Source organism: Macaca mulatta, chromosome 5, assembly GCF_049350105.2.
Source record: "Macaca mulatta isolate MMU2019108-1 chromosome 5, T2T-MMU8v2.0, whole genome shotgun sequence".
NCBI classification, from domain to species: Eukaryota; Metazoa; Chordata; class Mammalia; order Primates; family Cercopithecidae; genus Macaca; species Macaca mulatta.
The window spans coordinates 63190978-63207117 of record NC_133410.1 but is presented as its reverse complement, the minus strand read 5'-3'; the positions used below and the strand labels follow the sequence as shown (position 1 = coordinate 63207117).

Sequence of the window (16140 nt, the reverse complement as noted above, 5' to 3'; positions counted from 1 at the left end):
AATATACAGTCTTTGTAGAATGTTTGGAACATTCTATACTAAAATGTAAAAGGAAACAAAAAAATAACATTTTGGCCTATTTCCCTCAAGTCTTTTCCCATGTATGTGTAGGGAATTTTCTTTTTTTTTTTTTTTCTTTTTTGAGAGGGAATCTCGCTCTGTCACCCAGGCTGGAGTGCAGTGGCAAGATCTCGGCTCACTGCAAGCTCCGCCTCCCAGGTTCTGGCCATTCTTCTGCCTCAGCCTCCAAAGTAGCTGGGACTACAGGCACCCGCCACCACACCTGGCTAATTTTTTGTATTTTTAGTAGAGATGGGGGGTTTCACTGTGTTAGCCAGGATGGTCTCGATCTCCTGACCTTGTAATCCGCCCGCCTCGGCTTCCCAAAGTGCTGGGATTACAGGCATGAACCACCGCGCCCGGCCGGGAATTTTCTTAAAGTCACTCCTTTATGCAAAATCCTACATTTTCCTCTTCCCATTGTATATCAATTTCCATAAATTTTAAAAAACATGATATTTCACTTCAGTTGTCTGTAAAATATTTTGAAGTATCCCTATATTACCAATCCCTTGATGATGGACTTAAAGTTTCCTATGAATTTTCACTATTATAAATCATATTATAATAGATATCTCGATCTCTCTTTGTCCGTATTTCTGGTTATTTCCTCAGAAGTGGAATTACCGAGGAAAGACGGTTTGAAGGATGTTTAGACAGGATAACATACTGACTGAGAGCTTTGGCTTTGGAGTCTGACAGCCTTGAAGCTAATCATGAGTTCTCCAGATACCTGAAAAACATTAGGCAGGTTACTTCATCACCCTCACAGCTCAGTTTTACCATTTGTAAAGTGAAGACAGTACTTACTTCACGGAGTGTTAGGAGAATTCAATGAAACAATGCGTGTTAAAACTGTATATTCATTGTATTTTGTAACTCAACCACTAGATGGAAGTGGAGATTTATGATTATAAAGTAGTGGCTCTCCTGCAATTCCCAGCCTCAGTAGCACCTGGGGAATTTATGCGACCTGCAATGTCTCCAGCTGCATCTCTGAGCTACTTAATCAGTATTTCTGAGGTGGGGCTCAGCAATCTACTTTCATGAGTCCTCCAGGTAATTCTCATATACACTAAAGTTTGAAAATCACTGATCCTGCCGGGCACAGTGGCTCACACCTGTAATCCCAGCACTTTGGGAGGCCGAGGTGGGGGCAGATCACTTGAGGTCGGGAGTTTGAGACCAGCCTGACCAACATGGAGAAACCCCGTCTTCTACTAAAAATACAAAAAATTAGCCAGGCGTTGTGGCACATGCCTGTAATCCCAGCTACTTGGGAGGCTGAGGCAGGAGAATCACTTGAACCCAGGAGGCAGAGGTTGCGGCGAGCCAAGATCGTGCCATTGCACTTCAGCCTGGGCAACAAGAGCAAAACTCCGTCTGAAAAAAAACAAAACAAAACAAAAAACAGAAAATCACTGATCCAATATATATTCACATATATTTACATTCTTTTCTTATTTGTTGCTTAGGCAGGGAGCAGAGTCAAAGAAAATTAACACATAATAACTGTAATTTATGGATTGTTGCTAATTGGTACCACAGTGGTAATAAGTGATATACACAGCATGCATCCTTATTTTTACAAAAATCTATGTAGTTATTTTTGCTCCCATTTTTCAAATGAGAAAGCAATCTTTGAATTAACTTGCCCAATGTTACTTAGAGTATGTATTTCAATATAGACCATGGATTTATTCACTAGACTATACTGCTCCCCCAAAGCCAAGACCTGGAAATCCCATTAAAGGACTTTACTCTTATTGCTAATTAATATAATTTTAATCTGGCTGGTGCTGAGTGTGCTTACCTGAGCAAATGGCTAACTTGTCAAGAACTATGCAGAAGAAAAACATTTCTTACCAATTGTACCTATTTATGCCTGTCTTTTTTAAATGTCATCCATTTAATTCAAATTAAAAAGTGGGGGCAAAAAGTACAAAAATTATAATAGACTTATGGCAGGTCAATGAATTGGTCACATTAACCTCAAAATATCTCATGAGGTTTAAGAAAATGTTACAGTGAACATGATTCTCTAAGAACCTCAACTGATATTTGTTAAGACTATCGCAGAGTGATTCAGACTTTTCATTGCCATTTACTAGATAAATGAACCACTCAAATGGCTAATTATCCACTTAGTTGGTTTTCTCATTTATAATATGAAATACCCAAAAAGTTATTGTAAGGATAAAATGAGATGACATAGATAAATCATTTGGTACTTGAAGAATGCTGTCATTATTATCATCACTAAATCAGATAGGTCATAATTAGTATTGTGTTAATTTGGACCCTGCGGAATTGCAAGATGAGATTAGTGGGTGCAAGAGATTTATTAGGAAAACATCTGTGAGGGAAAATGGGAAGGGAGCTGAAGAAGGCTGAGTCATCGGATCCTGATGCAGGTCTTACCCATGTGGAGCAAAGAGGATAGGAAGGATGACTGGACAGATAATGTCTGGAGGTGCAGTGCTAAGAAATTTTCAGCTAAGATAATGAGCCCCCAAGTCAGTGCCCCATCAGAAGAGTCCTGTGTCTCCCAGGAACTGACCTGTCTTAGTGTCCCTTGCACAAACACAGTGGATCTCAGAACTATAAGTCAATTACATTCCTTGCAGAGAACTGAGAGGCTCCTTTCATGGCCACCACATCTTACACTGATTCCTTAGTGTGTCCCTCTAAATGTTCCACTAATACCAGCAAATGTTTGAATACAACTTTAAAAAAAGGCTTTAATGTATCCTCAATAACTCTCATTTAAGAGTCACCAGCTACTCTGGATTTATATTGAATCAGTTAATATTTATAAAGCACTTACATTGGTACCTAGCACATAGTAAGTACTAAATTGTTACTAATATGGTAGTATCAGAGTTTAACTGAACTTCTGAAAGAAGGAAGACTTGTGGGACTACAAATTGCAGTCTTCTTCCAGCTAGCATTTAATGAGGTAATAATGCTGGAATAGGGGTCTCTCCAATAAGGATCTGCAATGTGGATCTACAATACTTTTTCTACTGAGTACACCGAGAAACTAAGGCAAAGATGAGGAGAAAGTAAGGGGTCTCTTCAGAAGCAATCTCCCATAAATTATCATAGCTCTTTGGAAGCTATTTCTTTGCCTTCAGCAGGCTCTGTCAAATAATAATTCTTTTTTTTTTTTGAGGCGGAGTTTCGCTCTGTCTCCCAGGCTGGAGTGCAGTGGCCGGATCTCAGCTCACTGCAAGCTCCGCCTCCCGGGTTTACGCCATTCTCCTGCCTCAGCCTCCCGAGTAGCTGGGACTACAGGCGCCCACCACCTCGCCCGGCTAGTTTTTTTTTGTATTTTTTAGTAGAGACGGGGTTTCACCATGTTAGCCAGGATGGTCTCGATCTCCTGACCTCGTGATCCGCCCGTCTCGGCCTCCCAAAGTGCTGGGATTACAGGCTTGAGCCACCGCGCCCGGCCAAATAATAATTCTTTATGTGTATGTCTTATCTCTTCACCTAAGCTATACTCATGTTCATTCATTCAACAAATATCTATTGAGTACCTCCATGTGCCAGACACTGTTCTAGATGATGAGGACACATCAATGGGCAAAAGCGTATGCCTTTGTGGAGATTACACTCTATTGAGGGGAGACAGACCATAAACATGACACATAACTAAATTACATAGTCTGCTAGAGGGAGATAAGTACACGGGGGGAAGTAGACTAAGATAAAGAAATCGGGTTTGAAATATTTAAAAAGTAGTCAGGGTGGGTGTCACAGAGAAGATGACACCTAAGCGCGGTTCTGGGGAGTGAGCAGTGATAGTGACTTTCTCGAGGGCGCTTACCATAACTTCACCACCACAGACCAATCCTGTGCATTTGGTTAATATTTAATTAATGTTTACTGACTAAATGAAATTCAAAGACTTGGCTAAAACCACACTCAAGATTAAAGATCAGTCAAGAATGGATGTATCTTTAATACACCAAAACTGGGGTTTCACCAGAGTGTCCTATGCATATCCCTAAAGAAACACTGAATAATCGGTGGAAGTCACTAAAAATGACTATTACCATTTTTTTAAAAGAAGGAAACAGAACAATTCCTTTTCAAGAAACCAACTCTTACTAATCATTCTCCCACTGTTTAAAATCCGAGTTAGCATTTACTTTCCATAGTACCCTTAAATATATATGTCAATTGGCCTTGGCTTTCTGCCATAAAGAAGTTTTATGTACCATGATAAACATGGTATTTATCAGGAGGGATTTTTGCCCTTTTATTTAATTATGGGTATAAAATGGCAAAGCCACCTCAAATATGTACATGTATGAGTTCTGTAATTAATGCATCGTTACATCATACTTACAAACCATTCATCAATAGCGAGTTAACTTACATAAAGTTAACATGAGCAAAATTTGTCCAACAAATTATTTCACACAGGTATATGCTTATGAATCTATTTAATTGCTCAGACTGTGCTAGAGAATACGTACCAAGAAATACATATATTTCACAAGGTTCAGTGACAAAATGGATGGTTTCAAACGGGAATTTCTTACACTAACCTGATTATGAAAAAAAAGAAGTCTGTATCATCTGCTTCCAAGTCTATTATGTCCAAATATATTTTTAATTATGCATTTATTTAGCTAGTTTTATAAATATTAGAGATTTCATCTTAAATTATTTTTGTAAATAGTTCTAGAACATGTTTTCCGATTATTTTCCTAATGAAGACATATATTTGACCTATGTTTATACATATGTATTCTCTACACAGTAAAACTTGTTTTAAAGAGAATAGTAAAGAAAATGCAGAAGCTCTGACTCTCCAAGACAAAGGCAAAAAAAAAAGAAGGGGGGGGAAATGTGAGGAACATTTTATTACACCTCCTGATTTTTACTCCTTGAGTTTTATTTTCTCCCCTTGTTTATTTGTTTAATGCTAGAAACTGTATTCCTAAGGAAGCATACCTCTTTCAGGTGAGCATGATAATTGGCAGATTTTGATACTTAGAGTGTGAATATATAATTAAGAAGTGATTACCTAATAAAGATAACAATGTGACTATTTTAATTATTTTGGTGGCAAGGAGTTGGTTTTACATCATCCAAAAAAAAAAAAAAAAAACCCTGGTTTCAAATTCATTGGTAAACAATATGCTAACTTTCTGAATCAAAATGGAGAGCCTCTCAAGAAAAAGAGCTATGCAGTCAGCAATGACTTAAATTAGTCAGGATAGCAGGAATCTGGGGTTAAGGCAGTTTGCACCATTTTGGTCTCACCACCATATGTGAGTGGGACCACAGCTGTGTAGCACTTGTTTCTGTCATAAGTGTAGCAGGTCTCTGTAGCACTGTCTTCATCACAGATATTGCTCTGGGTAGCAGTAACTATCTGATTATCCAGCTCCACTTCTGTAGGATCACATTTTTTACAGCTGAAAAGCAAACACATGCATTAGACAATCCCCTCAAATGCTGTCTCAAAATGCGACTACACATTTCAATCCAAAATCAATTAGTTCTTGCAGCTCTGACGTGACAGCAAAGGACGACTCCTTTCAGACATAAGAAGCTCTACAATACAGAAGAGCTTATGGGATTTTCCAATCTTTAATGTATATTAGTTGAAAATAAGCAATATGATTAATGATGTGATAATACGATTATTTTATCTATACCATACAGCAATTTCTACTGTGTTAGGCTTATTCCCAACTGTATACCTGTTTAAACAAGTTATTTATAGCAACAAGAAAGGGAGAATTTTTTTTAAAAAATTGATGTTGGAGTCTGTCATTTCCAAAGAAACACCTGCCTGTTCATAAGATCAAATCTACTTATTGAACTATTAAGAGAAATTGGCCTTTCTATGAATGCCAATAATTTTTTCTTTAGAAAAAATGTATAGATAAATTTTATCTGTGACAAAGTTTTATGAATTTATGATACCTAATAATTAACATAGGAATTAATGTATTCAAAAGTTCAGATTATATTTGTAAATGTTTATACTCCAACAAATTTTGAAAAACATTCTTACACGGAAAAAATTAAAAGCTATTAACTTCCACATCTATGTTACTATGGAAAAAAATATATCTTACAGGTCAGACAAATGGTACACAAATTTGGTTCTCAATGGTGAGGTGGGATCAGAGATATTCTCCCTGTTGTTCAGAGGAACACTAAAAGAAAATAAAGAAAACAAAGTTAAAACAATGAAATACAGATATTGTTGTTTTTGGTAATAGGTATACTGCCACTATTTCATCAGAACAGTACTTATCATTGTATTTAGCACTCTATAAGCACTCTAGAGTAATACCATTACTCAGATTTTTATAGTAACTTGCTATGTTTTAAATATGTCTCATTCAAAATAAACCTCACGGCAACTCCGCTGTCAACTATCTTTGCTGACTTGGCAAATTTTTGCTTTTCCTTTAAAACTCAACTCAGGTTTTACCTTTGTAATAATTATATTGATGTTATCCTCACCCTTCAACAAACTTCTTCCTCTGCAGTCTCATTAATGCTCATATATATTTATTATATTGAATACCATATCATAGTTGCTTGTCTACAGAGTGGTTGCTTCCCTGGGCTATGTAAGTTCCTTGAAGTAAAAACATTTATATATTCCCAGTGCCTAGCTAGGTATGTGGCATATGGAATATGTTCAATATTTGTGAAATGGACAGACAGATATTATTATCCAGATTTTAGAGGAGAGGAAGTCATAAATAGGAGAGGTTAGTGGTCCACCCAAGTTCACACAAAAATTAAGTAGCAAAGCTGGAACTTTTTCATTGTGATGTCCTATGAAAAATTAGATAATGATTGTCAACGAGTTCAGGTGATTTCATTAACTTTAAAATTTTTTTCATCTAAGTCATCATTCCTTCTCATATGCCCCTCCCTACCAAAAGGAACAACGAAAAACTTGTGTTTCCTAACTCAGTATTTAGCAATACCATCCAAGCCAGAAACCTGGTTATCATACCTGAATCCTCCCCCGTCACATATCTACTCAATCTCACAGTCCGGTTGATTCTAATTATTTTCATGTGTGAAATCCATCCACTTGCCTCTCTTCTCATTATTACTGCCTTAATTCAGGACACCACTATCCTCTCCTAGATTATAACAATGTCTTCCTTTTGTCTTGACCCCTTCAAAGCACTGGTCACATTATGGCCAAACGTCCTTTCTAAAATGCAAGCTTAATTTCCTTCTCTGGCCGGGCGCGGTGGCTCAAGCCTGTAATCCCAGCACTTTGGGAGGCCGAGACGGGCGGATCACGAGGTCAGGAGATCGAGACCATCCTGGCTAACACGGTGAAACCCCGTCTCTACTAAAAAATACAAAAAACTAGCCGGGTGAGGTGGCGGGCGCCTGTAGTCCCAGCTACTCGGGAGGCTGAGGCAGGAGAATGGTCTAAACCCGGGAGGCGGAGCTTGCAGTGAGCTGAGATCCGGCCACTGCACCCCAGCCTGGGCGACAGAGCAAGACTCTGTCTCAAAAAAAAAAAAAAAAAAAAAAATTTCCTTCTCTGCTTAAAACCTCTAGCGTCTCTCCACAGATAACAGGGTATCCTCAAAATAGCATAGAAGGCACATCCTAATATGCCCCTAACTCTCCAGCTTCATCTCTCACAATGTCACGCTCCACAATGCATGCCAGCTGTAAACAATCACTTGCAATTCCACAAACGTGCCATGCTTTTCTCATCTCCCATCTTAACAATAACAGTTCTAACATATAATACTGGTTACAGTGTGCCTGGTACTATGCTAAGCATATTATGTGATGATCTCATATAATCCTTACAGCAATCCTGTTTCCTTTTCCTGGAATGACCTGCCCCACCTATTAATTCTCTCACTCCCCACACACATTTAGCCAGCAAACTCCTATTGAGCTGACAGCCATCATCCATCCCACCACTTATTCCAAACACCCTTTCCTGCCTCCCACTGCCACCCTTCTCCTCTCCCTGAGGATTGGACTGGGTACCCCTCCTCAGTGCTCCTATAACAACCCATGCCCGTTCCTATCATAGCACTTACAATACAGAATTGTAATTGCCTTTTTAATTGTTTAAGGTTTCCTGTTAGACTATAAATTCTCTTAAGAAATGGACTGTATTTTAAATAAACTGTTTTATCCCCACCGCCAACCCTTAATATTTGGCAGTTACTAAATAAACATTTGTTGAATGAATGAATGAATCTATTCTTAACAAGACTGTAAAGACTCTAGTAATACCAGAAAAAGCTTTAAATAATGAGAAAGACAAGGTAATAAACATTTTTGAGAGGCTACTATAAGCCAAATGCTGTTCTTTTATGAATTATTGTATTTAATCCTCACAATCCTATAAAGTATATGTGTATATATTCACACATACATACATAATTATCCCTTTTTTTAAAGTTTAAGAAAAAGACTTAGTTAAGTAACTTGCCCAAAGTCACATCATTTTAGTAAGTAATGGAGTTGGGAATAATACCATAATGGCAGGCTCGGCATGATGGCTCATGCCTGTAATCCCAGCACTTCGGGAGGCTGAGGCGGGTAGATTGCTTGAAGTCAGGAGTTCAAGCCCAGCCTGGCCAACATGGTGAAATCCTGTCTCTACTAAAAATACAAAAATTAGCCGAGAGATGTGGCACGCACATGTAGTCCCAGCTACTCGGGAGGCTGAGGCAGAATTGTTTGAACCCGGGAGGCAGATGTTGCAGTGAGCCAAAATCATGCTACTACACTCCAGCCTGGGCAACACAGTGAGACTCTATCTCAAAAAAAAAAAAAAATAGCCAGGCATGGTGGCTCATGTCTGTGCTTTGGGAGGCCAAGGTGGGCAGATCACCTGAGGTCAAGAGTTTGAGACTAGCCTGGCCAATATGGTGAAACTTTGTCTCTACTAAAAGTACAAAAAAAAATTAGCTGGGCATGGTGGCACGTGCCTTTAGTCCCAGCTACTCGGGGAGGCTGAGGCAAGCGAATTGCTTGAACCCAAGAGGCAGAGATTGCAGTGAGCCAAGATTGCAGCACTGCATTCCAGCCTGGGTGACAGGGGGAGACTCCATCTCAAAATAACAATAATGATAATAATAATAATAATAATAATAATACCATAATGGCACAGCAATGGTAATATACTTTCAGAAATCAGAACAGAGAAGATCAACACATCAGGCAAAGTGTCATGAAGTATCTAAATTATCTGATTTCAGTAAACAATATAATATAAAAAGAGTCATTTCATAAAATAAAAAGATGAATTAGAAGATCATGGAGAGCCATTTTAAAAATCTCCTGGAGGTTTAAACATAAGATAGACACTCTTCAACATGGCTTAAGTGCCAATGTCATGTATGCCATTCTTTCCAATTACCCACTACTCCAGCTGTTCTATCCCTAACACGAAGCTATGTGGGCAGGATCTCAGTGGTCAAAGAAAACCTGCTAGAGGAAGTGATGGCTGAACTAAGACATGCACATTGAGAAGGAGTTAACTAGGCTAAGAGGGATGGGACAGAGTTCTTCAAACAGAGGAACTAACAAGTATAAAAGCACTGTGAATGTGGGGAAATAGAGACATTACAGCAGTCCTGAATTTATTTATTTATTTATTTTTATTTTTTATTTTTTGAGGAAGTCTTGCTCTTGTCCCCCAGGCTGGAGTGCAGCAATGATGCGATCTCGGCTCACCGCAAACTCCGCCTCCCGGGTTCAAGCAATTCTCCTGCCTCAGCCTTCCGAGTAGCTGGGACTACAGGCACCTGCCACTACGTCCGGCTAATTTTTGTATTTTCAGTAGAGACAGGGTTTCACCATGTTGGCCAGACTGGTCTCAAACTCCTGACCTCAGGTGATCTGCCCGCCTTGGCCTCCCAAAGTGCTGCGATTACAGGCGTGAGCCATCACGCCCAGCCCCAGTAGTGCTGAATTTTTAAACATAAAGTAAAAGAAAAGTGGCAATGGATGATCTTGAGAGTTATGCTAAGCTTTGTAGGTCAGGCTGAGGCATTTGTAATAGATCCTAAGATCAATGTTGGGGAAACCATCACAAGGCTTTTAAGCAGGATAGTGACAATAATTGGCACATAGATTAGGTGAATAAATAATAGTAAATATTTTTAATATGTCCCAGAAATACATAAGCTCTAAAAGGAATATTCTCTATTTATTTTTACAATAATCCTATGAGTTAAGTGTGATTTTTTTCCTCATTTAAAGATGAAAAAGTTGAAGTTCAAAGTAGATAAGTAACTTGCATACAAGAACACACAGCTATTAAGTGTCCCAGACAGAACTTAAAACAAAATTCTTAAACACATTATACTTTTCCCATTGATTGAAAGGAATGGAATGCCTTGTTCTCTTTCTATAGGAGATTTGATTGGGGAAAAACTATTAAGGTAGGAGTGGTTTACAAGGAAAACTTATAACTGATTGGATCCAATAGAAATCTAATTTCTCAAATAGTATCAGCATTCTTGCTATTGAAAAAGAGCTATATAGCATATAACTCTGGACTGTGTGTGAAATGAAATGAATATCTGAAATCCAATCTAAAAGTGAGATCGAATCAAATTAGTTAATGTGATCAGTCTGCCTTATCTCGATGCAGACATCTGATTACAGTGTAAAAGACTCAGTTATCTATATATGGTACAAAATAAGACTTTAGTGTTATCTGCAGTTTCAGTTTGAACTGATCAAGGGCAACTGAAAGTTCTGATTCAAATTGAAATAACTTGGCCAGCCGTGGTGGCTCAGGCCTGTAATCCTAGCACTCTGGGAGGCCAAGGCAGGAGGATCGCTTGAGCTCAGAAGTTCGAGAACAGCCTGGGCAACATAGTGAGACCCTGTCTCTAGAGAAAAATAAAAAATTATCCAGGTGTGGTGGTGCATGCCTGTAGTTCCATCTACTGAGGAGGATCACTTAAGCCTGGGAGTTCGCTGCAGTAAGCAGTGATCTTGCCACTGCACTCTAGCCTGGGTGACAGAGTGAGACCGTGTCTCAAAAACAAGCCAACAAAAATAAATAAATAGAAATAACTTCATATAAACAGTGCATGCTGATGACTAGATAACAGCCTTTGTTTATAATTTGATGTAGCCCACTGATTTTAGATTGCCTATAATCTTTCATTCTTACCTCTAATTTCAATAAAATTGCCTCAAGCTCATTCACAAGATTCAATTCTTTACTGATGTAAAGTGCTACACAGCAAAAAGAGGAGTAAAGATGTAGGTATTACATTCAAACAATGCTTAGTGTCAGAAAGCATCTCTGCTTAGAACAGGAAAAAAAGGAATATGGAATGCCACATACATAATTCGGATGTTTCTCTCCACAATGTCCTCATTAGGATCTTCGGAAGAACGGATGATCCTGGAAGTAATCCGGGCACACTTACATTTGTTGTCAACAAGAACAATCCTTTCACCTTCTTGAGCTTGAAAGGTAAACGTATTACAAAGAAAGGAAAACAAATGTCAATTTATATATTTTGTATTGAGTTATTTTATCTTTCTTGCCTGCAGAAAAATAGTTTTATGGTTGGTTTGTCTCAGCTTTATCCATTTGTTCTCTAAGCAGAATCTTACATCACAGTGAAGGAAATCCAAAAGTACTCTAAAAGGAATTTTCACTTTTTTCTTGAACCAGGGGATGGGAATCTGGGATGAAATAATTCTGATTTTCACATCCTTCCTGAACTCTCATTTGTACTTAAAATTTTTTTGTATAAATTGTATTATAGTTAAGAACAGGCATGTTTTCCTCCAAGATAACCTTATTTTGTATGACTTTTAAATACTCTCTACCACAATTATCTGCCTTTTCATAACAGATTATCATAGTACATAATTCAATAAAAAATAATAAAGACTAAATTTCTTATAAGAATTATTTTAAGCAGGGTGCAGTGGCTCATGCCTGTAATCCCAGGACTTTGGGAGGCCGAGGTGGGCAGATCACAAGGTCAGGAGTTCAAGACCAGCCTGGCCAACATAGTGAAACCCCATCTCTACTACAAATACAAAAATTAGCCGGGCATAGTGGTGAATGCCTGTAGTCCCAGCCACTTGAGAGGCTGAGGCAGGAGAATCACTTGAACCTGGGAGATGGAGGTGGCAGTGAGCCAAGATCGTGCCACTGCACTCCAGCTTAGGCAACAGAGTGAGACTTCATCTCAAAAAAAAGGAAAAAAAAAGAATTATTTTAAAAGATAGAGTACGTATGACATAAAGTGCTATAAATTTGCAAAAGCAATTTAGAAATATTATGAGGTACAATCTCAATTGAATATGCCTGTATACATTAAAAAATGAATAAATGAATAAATACACATATGACCATTAAAGCCTTAACTTTGAATGTCAAAATTTATTGTCTAATCTGAATATTAGACAAAAAGTTCTGATAAGTTGTTTGTTTGTTTAAGATAGTGTCTCACTCTGTCACCCAGGCTGGAGTGCAGTGGCACAATCTCAGCTCACTGCAACCTCTGCCTCCTGGGTTCAAGCGATTTTCCTGCCTCAGCCTCCCAAGTAATTGGGACTACAGGTGTGCACCATCATGCCTGGCTAGATCGTTGTGGTTTTTTTAGCACAGATGGAGTTTCACCATGTTGCCCAGGCTGGTCTTAAACTCCTGACCTCAAGTGATCCACCTGCCTCGAGCCTCCCAAAGTGCTGGGATTACAGAGCCACCGCACCCAACCTTGATAAGTATTGCAAGGAATAAACAAAGGAAATTTTGTATCATCTGGATTTGGACTACCAGATTTTATTTTAATTTTCTATTTTTGAGACAGAGTTTCACTCTTGTTGCCCAGGCTGCAGTGCAATGACGCAATCTCAGCTCACTGCAATCTCTGCCTCCCAGGTTCAAGCGATTCTCCAGCCTCAACCTCCCAAGTAGCTGGGATTACAGGCATGTGCCACCATGCCCATCTAATTTTTGTATTTTTAGTAGAGACCGAGTTTCACCATGTTGGTCAGGCTGGTCTCGAACTCCTGACCTCAGGTGATCCACCCGCCTTGGCCTCCCAAAGTGCTGGGATTATGGGCGTGAGCCAGAATGCCCAGCAAATTACCAGATTCTAAAAATTCAATAATAGCTTTACATAAATAATGCTATTAAATAAGAGTGCTAATTAATAATAACGATGATGCTGGCTGGGTGCAGTGGCTCACGCCTGTAATCCCAGCATTTTGGGAGGCCAAGGTGGGTGGATAATGAGTTCAGGAGTTCCAGACCAGCCTGTCAATATGGTGAAACTCTGTCTCTACTGATAACACAAAAATTAGCCAGGCGTGGTGGTGCACACCTGTAGTCCCAGCTACCAGGGAGGCTGAGGCAGAAGAATCGCTTGAACCTCAGAGTTGGAGGTTGCAGTGAGCTGAGATTGTACCACTGCACTCCAGCCTGGGTGACAGAGCGAGACTCCATCTCAAAAAATAATAATAATAATAACGATGATGTTAAATATGCTTTATTCATATAATTTTAGCTAAGTGACCTTTAACAATTCCTCTCATTAAGCCTCAACTAAAAAAAAACCACAGATTTAGCACACGAATTCAAGTTATAAAGTTTAAATGATCAGAATAGTTACAATTTTAACTGGAAGTCTGTTCCTGAGACGATTCCCAGAGCAGAGAGGACCTAGTGCAGTATTTCAGTCTTAATGATAAAAGCCACTACAAAAACATTTTAAGACCATTGTTATTGTACTTGTAATTGTTTGAAGCACTTTATAATGCATTATTATACCATTATTCATAAGTTCCTAATAAATCTTCTGACACAGTCTGTGTAATATTGGAAAGAAACATTATGGAGTCAATTCAAAGTAATGAAATAACTCATTATCATCTGAAAAAGGTAAAATGACCTAAATGATGTCCTCTTTTCTACTTGTGTATCCATGACTCTTAAATGTTTTTTCTCAGTGAAACATAAATAAGCACATAATGCCTGACCAAAAATACAGATTGTTGAGGAGTGACTTAACTATTAAGTCTTAAATAGAAAATGTCTATATTCTATTATGACATATAATTATTTCCTTACCAGAAACCTGGGAAGTTAATATATAAAAATATTAGGCAGCCTAATATCTATCAGAAATACATAGCTGTCAGAAAATTTACAAATACTTTCAATTCACCAAGACTTAGAGTCTAATATTTGATCTCACCAATAGGCAGTATTTTTCCTAACAAACCTGGTATTACGGACTGTGCTTTACTTTATTCCAAGAGCATCTGACACATAGTAGCTGTTCAATGAATATTTGTTAAATGTAATTCAGTTCAAACAAATAAGAAAATAGATTTAACAACATATGCTAGATATGACCATAATGAGTTTACTAAAAAGTGATTGCCTTACACAAGGCAGAATAGGATAGTAGGAGTGTGGGCTATAGGGTCAGATTGCTGGGTTCTACTTACTCTCTTGCTTGCTGTATGACTTTGGTAAGTTATTTCACCTCTGTAAGACTCAACTGGCTCAACTGTATGTCAGAAGTAATAATAGTATTTATCTTCACATGGTTACTGAGAGAATTAAATGGAATATTATATGTAAAGGAATTAGCATGACACCTAGAATATCATATTCAGTAAGTGATAGCTATTTTATATACAGATGGTCCCCAGCTTACCATGGTTCTACTTACAATTTTCCTACTTTATGATGCTGTGAAAGTGATATGCATTCAGTATGATCTTCAGCCACAATGGGGCTACCTCCCTATAAAGTCATTATGAGTTGAAGGTTGAAAATATACTTTTGATATTTTCAACTTTCAACTTTGTAGGGTTTATAGGGAAATAGCCCCATTATATATATCATATATTTTTAGATATGTACAAATACTTATGTTGTACATCCTTTAGTAATATTTTATATTTTAAATCATTAGAAAGTTATTCTTGATGCTAAATTAGTATTTTATATATATATAAAATGCCTATTCCTAATCACATTTCTGTCATTATTTGTCTTGAAAGAAGAACCACAGACTCAGTGATAGGAACAATCCAGACAAATTTTAATGTGCCCTTCTAAATGAAAATTATTTAATACTGTACCTCTAAATTCAGAATGTATTCCATTTTCTGAAGTTGTTTGAAAGATCAATAAACAAAATAAAAGTTCAGTCATCAATTTATAGGCAACCTGTATAACATTAAACATTGCTAAAGGGTCATAATAAATCTGTGGGCTCAGATCCAGGAAAGCTGTTAAAACCAATACCAGCCTCTTTGGGGAAATAAAATCCCAATGCATTCCATGTTGTACTTACAGTAATTATTATTTCACTTCTCCAGAATATTAATTTAAGAGACTCAAGGGAAGGATTACAGATTTTTAAGATTCAATGTGGACATTCATATAAGTAGGACTATCTGTAGTTAGCTAATTTCTTATTCTCTAGTTTGTAGTAGGCAAATAACTAATAGAAGAGAAAAAATAATTAAAAGATTCTTATCTGTGTAAAGACAACTGCCATAGAAAGATGAAAGCATGTTAGGAAAAAGTAGCTGGCCTGCTGGCCAACCAAAGCATAGGCATAAATGTTTAAAACTGAAAAAAAGATCTGTCCTATATTTTTCCTTTGATTTTCTAAATATCACATACCTTTTACATGAACAGCCTTAACAAAAATGGCCAGGACTCCCCAGAAAAGCAAATGGTTCTTCATCTTGACTTCACTTCTTCTGAAAAACTGGAGCAAAAAAAGTCAGGGTTAAGGTGTGTGATCTATAAGGAGTGTGCAAATGATGGTGCTTCTGCTTTCTTAAAATAACACTCCAGGCAGCTAACAAACTAAAAACAATCACAACTGTGGTTGAAGTCTGAAGTTTAAATGCCGAACTGGAAAAACATATGACTCACATTTAAGTATTTTCTTGCAAAGCATCCAAAAAAAAAAAAAAAAACCCATAATTTGATGCAATCATTTTTATTTTGCATTTACACTATATAAATGTTTAAACCAGAAGACTAATAATAATTTCAAAGAAGGATTCCATTAAGAATGTTGAAAT

The 16140-nt window shown here is 37.7% G+C and overlaps 1 protein-coding gene across 1 annotated transcript; it reads right to left on the bottom strand.

Annotated features, from left to right (window-relative positions):
- Nucleotides 1-4501: 4501 nt before the first annotated feature.
- Nucleotides 4502-15940, bottom strand: JCHAIN (joining chain of multimeric IgA and IgM). The gene is given in 4 exon segments (NM_001260886.1): nucleotides 4502-5495; nucleotides 6165-6245; nucleotides 11408-11531; nucleotides 15731-15940. Coding segments are annotated over 4 exon segments (480 nt in total). The 5' UTR covers nucleotides 15795-15940; the 3' UTR covers nucleotides 4502-5284.
- Nucleotides 15941-16140: the final 200 nt, after the last annotated feature.